The sequence below is a fragment of the Arachis ipaensis genome, chromosome B01 (genome assembly GCF_000816755.2).
Source record: "Arachis ipaensis cultivar K30076 chromosome B01, Araip1.1, whole genome shotgun sequence".
NCBI lineage: Eukaryota > Viridiplantae > Streptophyta > Magnoliopsida > Fabales > Fabaceae > Arachis > Arachis ipaensis.
The window spans coordinates 7,966,392-7,969,330 of NC_029785.2; the positions used below are offsets into that span (position 1 = coordinate 7,966,392).

A 2,939-nucleotide genomic window follows, 5' to 3' on the forward strand; every position below is an offset into this window, starting at 1 on the left:
AAATCACAACTTCATGGATAAAAATGTCTCCATTTTCTTACTAATCATGCTTACAACAAACCACATCAAAAAAGCCCCTTTTTAAGAATATATACATTCGGTTATTTTTCACGTTTTTAATTTTTTTTAGAAGCACTTTTGATGTTTTGATCTCTCGAGTATTTTTGGTGGTTTACTCTTATTATGAAGTAGAATGATAAAGCTAAAACTTGTTCATCATTGCATTATCTAAAAAAATTATGAAAATTAACCAGCCATAGGATAAGTATATTTTAGTCCTGACAGCATACCGTATTGAAATCAACTTCTTTAAGAATTTCACAAATTGAATTGCGCAGCTGATCATCAGTGGGGATCTTTTTCTGATTCTTCTTGCCCTTTCCTTTGGTAACTTTTTCTGTGATACAACAGAGAGATGTATTAGAAAACCACATAATGGCAGTACATTAAGTGGGGAAAATGCACGTAACCAACTATACTGAGTTGCATTGAGAGTGGAGTTGTTAAAGCTATATGAGGTGAATGAGGGATACAGTTGGAATATCTCAGAAAGTTGGGGCAAAAAACTGGAATTACGTGATATTCAGACCTCTCAAAAGTCTTCGAGCCTTTTACTGTTTTCTTCTATTTCTCAGTAAATAACACAAGTAGGAGAGTTAGATCACTGTGGTTCTGCTCAAATCCAGCATTTAATACTGCTAGATTCAACTTCTCAATAGTTCTTGCAATATGTTCCATAAAGCACAAGGGATGAAAAAGTGTGTACATAATACTCATCCATCAGTTTTATTGATTGAAAACATCTATTGAGGTTAATGTAAAAGGAAAAGTTAACATGCTAACTAATAATCCCTCAATGCTTAAAGTGAAAACTATGATTTTTTCACTAAAACACAATACACATGATATATATTGAGATTAATAATGACAACAGGGAAGCAGTTTTCTCAACCTGTTTTCTCTTTGGAAGCAAACTTGGATGGAGTTGATGTCTTCTGCTTTCCAGCCTTATCATTTTGCTTCTTTCTTGAAAAGACCTTTGGACTTTCTTCGCCCTCATCATCAACCTTGGTAGTGGTGGCTGATGATTTCTTAGGTGTCCTCTTTGGCGTTGACCGAGATTTTTTGGTAACTGTAACACTCTCAGCTTTACTTTTTGTAGCAGATTCTTTCTTTGTGGATGACGCTTTTGAATTTTGTTTCCTTTTTTTATCATCTTCAGATTCACTTGCAGAATCACTTTCATCCTCACTTTCAGATTTCTCTGGCGTTTCATCCTCAGATTTGTCATGAACACCATTTTCATTCTCCTCCTCATTTTCTTTGTCTTTCTCTTCATCCTCAGACTCATTTTCTGTGTCACTCCTTGTTTCCTCTGCTGGTGAAGAATCTTCATTTTTCTTCCGACTCTTAATAATATGCAAAGAATGAACAAAACCAAATATAAGCAGGAGACTGCAATAATTAAATAAATACAAAGACAAATTTACCTTTTCTTAAAATTATAAATTATAGGCAGAAAAGAAGAAAGAGAGAGAATATACTCTCATGCGAAATGTTCATGTGATCTGATCATGTGAATTTTAACTATTGATCCACTCTTGCCATTAATCTTCTCTGGCCCCACCTTCAGAACCAAAGGTCAAAATTCACATAACCTAATGATGTGAATACTTCACATACAAGATCCATTCTTGAAAAGAGAATAGAGATTGAATGACATATAACTAGACTGACATGAAATGTAATACCCTAATAACAGTACAAAGCACAAACAACAATTTGCACTGATGAAGCAAGTAATGGTGTAGAAATACTGGTACCAGACCAGGTCAATATGACACTACAAACCCAACAAAACTCAGACCTTTAAAGTAATATAGCTTTATACGCTCAACACAAAAGTGTGGTATTCACATGTGGAAACGCTATGAGCTGCTCAAACTTCTATCATTTAAATTAATAAATGTTATCAAATAAACAGAACTATAATACAATATAACATGTAATTTAATGGAAGTGACCCCAATTTTCTTCAAACAATTAAAGAGAGGAGTGACAATAATAGTGAACCATGTATATGCTAACTACTCCAATTAAGAGTGCAAAACAAGCAGAAACAATACAAACATACATAGTCTGAGGGCACACAAGACTGATAATCTACCAAAAAAATTAACTTCGGAATGTACTTCATGACTAACAGCATGTTGCCCAAGTCACATTTCATTCCTGTCGTTACAGGGGTGGGAAAGTACCTTAGTAGAACGTCTTGAAGTTGTTATCCCAGACCTTGAAGTACCTCGTTTCACAACACGCTTGCGCTTTCTTCCCTAATAACAGATAAAACACAAATAACATGAACCCTTTTCTTTTTCTGCAAGTAGCACAGTTGTGGTTGCATGAGGAGCAACTAAGAAGTCAATCAACTTGGAAATAATATCTTCCTGCATGTGAATATGTTTAATAGGATGAGATGCAAGAGAGATGTTAATGTTAACGCATCAACCACATGAGATTGAATTTAAGTTCAAATTTTCAAAAAGATGAGAAATCACTCGAAACACAGGTTGTGGCAGGAAAAACATTTTCTACAAGAAGCCAACAAACCTTCCTTGTTGTTGCCTTGGCAATTGCTATGTCAAGCACATCACAGAATTCCAGTAGTTTTTCTTTGTTACACTTGTCAAATTTTTCCTTAACTTTGATCATATGCTTTTCCTGCAGCAACAATATTTGGATTATAGCTTTGGTGAATAAGGACTTCGAGCAAAAAGAAATATAACAGTAAATGAAATGACGACAAGACAAGCAAATCAATAAACCCTGCAACAGTTACATCACCAGTGGCAAGTTACAAGTTTTTTTTTTTTGGTGGGTATTAGGTGTGGTTACCTCATTGTCATGCCACACAAAACCAGAAAACCTTGATATATTAC

General features: G+C 34.6%; 1 protein-coding gene across 1 annotated transcript in view; it reads right to left on the reverse strand.

Annotated features, from left to right (window-relative positions):
* The window catches only part of LOC107617270 (DNA ligase 1-like), an 8,378-nt gene that overhangs the window by 1,634 nt on the left and 3,805 nt on the right, over positions 1-2,939 (reverse strand). The window contains exons 5-10 of the mRNA XM_021116980.1: positions 2,896-2,938; positions 2,611-2,721; positions 2,366-2,447; positions 2,259-2,332; positions 953-1,409; positions 291-397 (exon numbers count right to left, since the gene is read on the reverse strand). Of these exons, the coding sequence (XP_020972639.1) occupies positions 291-397; positions 953-1,409; positions 2,259-2,332; positions 2,366-2,447; positions 2,611-2,721; positions 2,896-2,938 (874 nt within the window). The remainder of the gene's footprint in view (positions 1-290; positions 398-952; positions 1,410-2,258; positions 2,333-2,365; positions 2,448-2,610; positions 2,722-2,895; position 2,939) is intronic.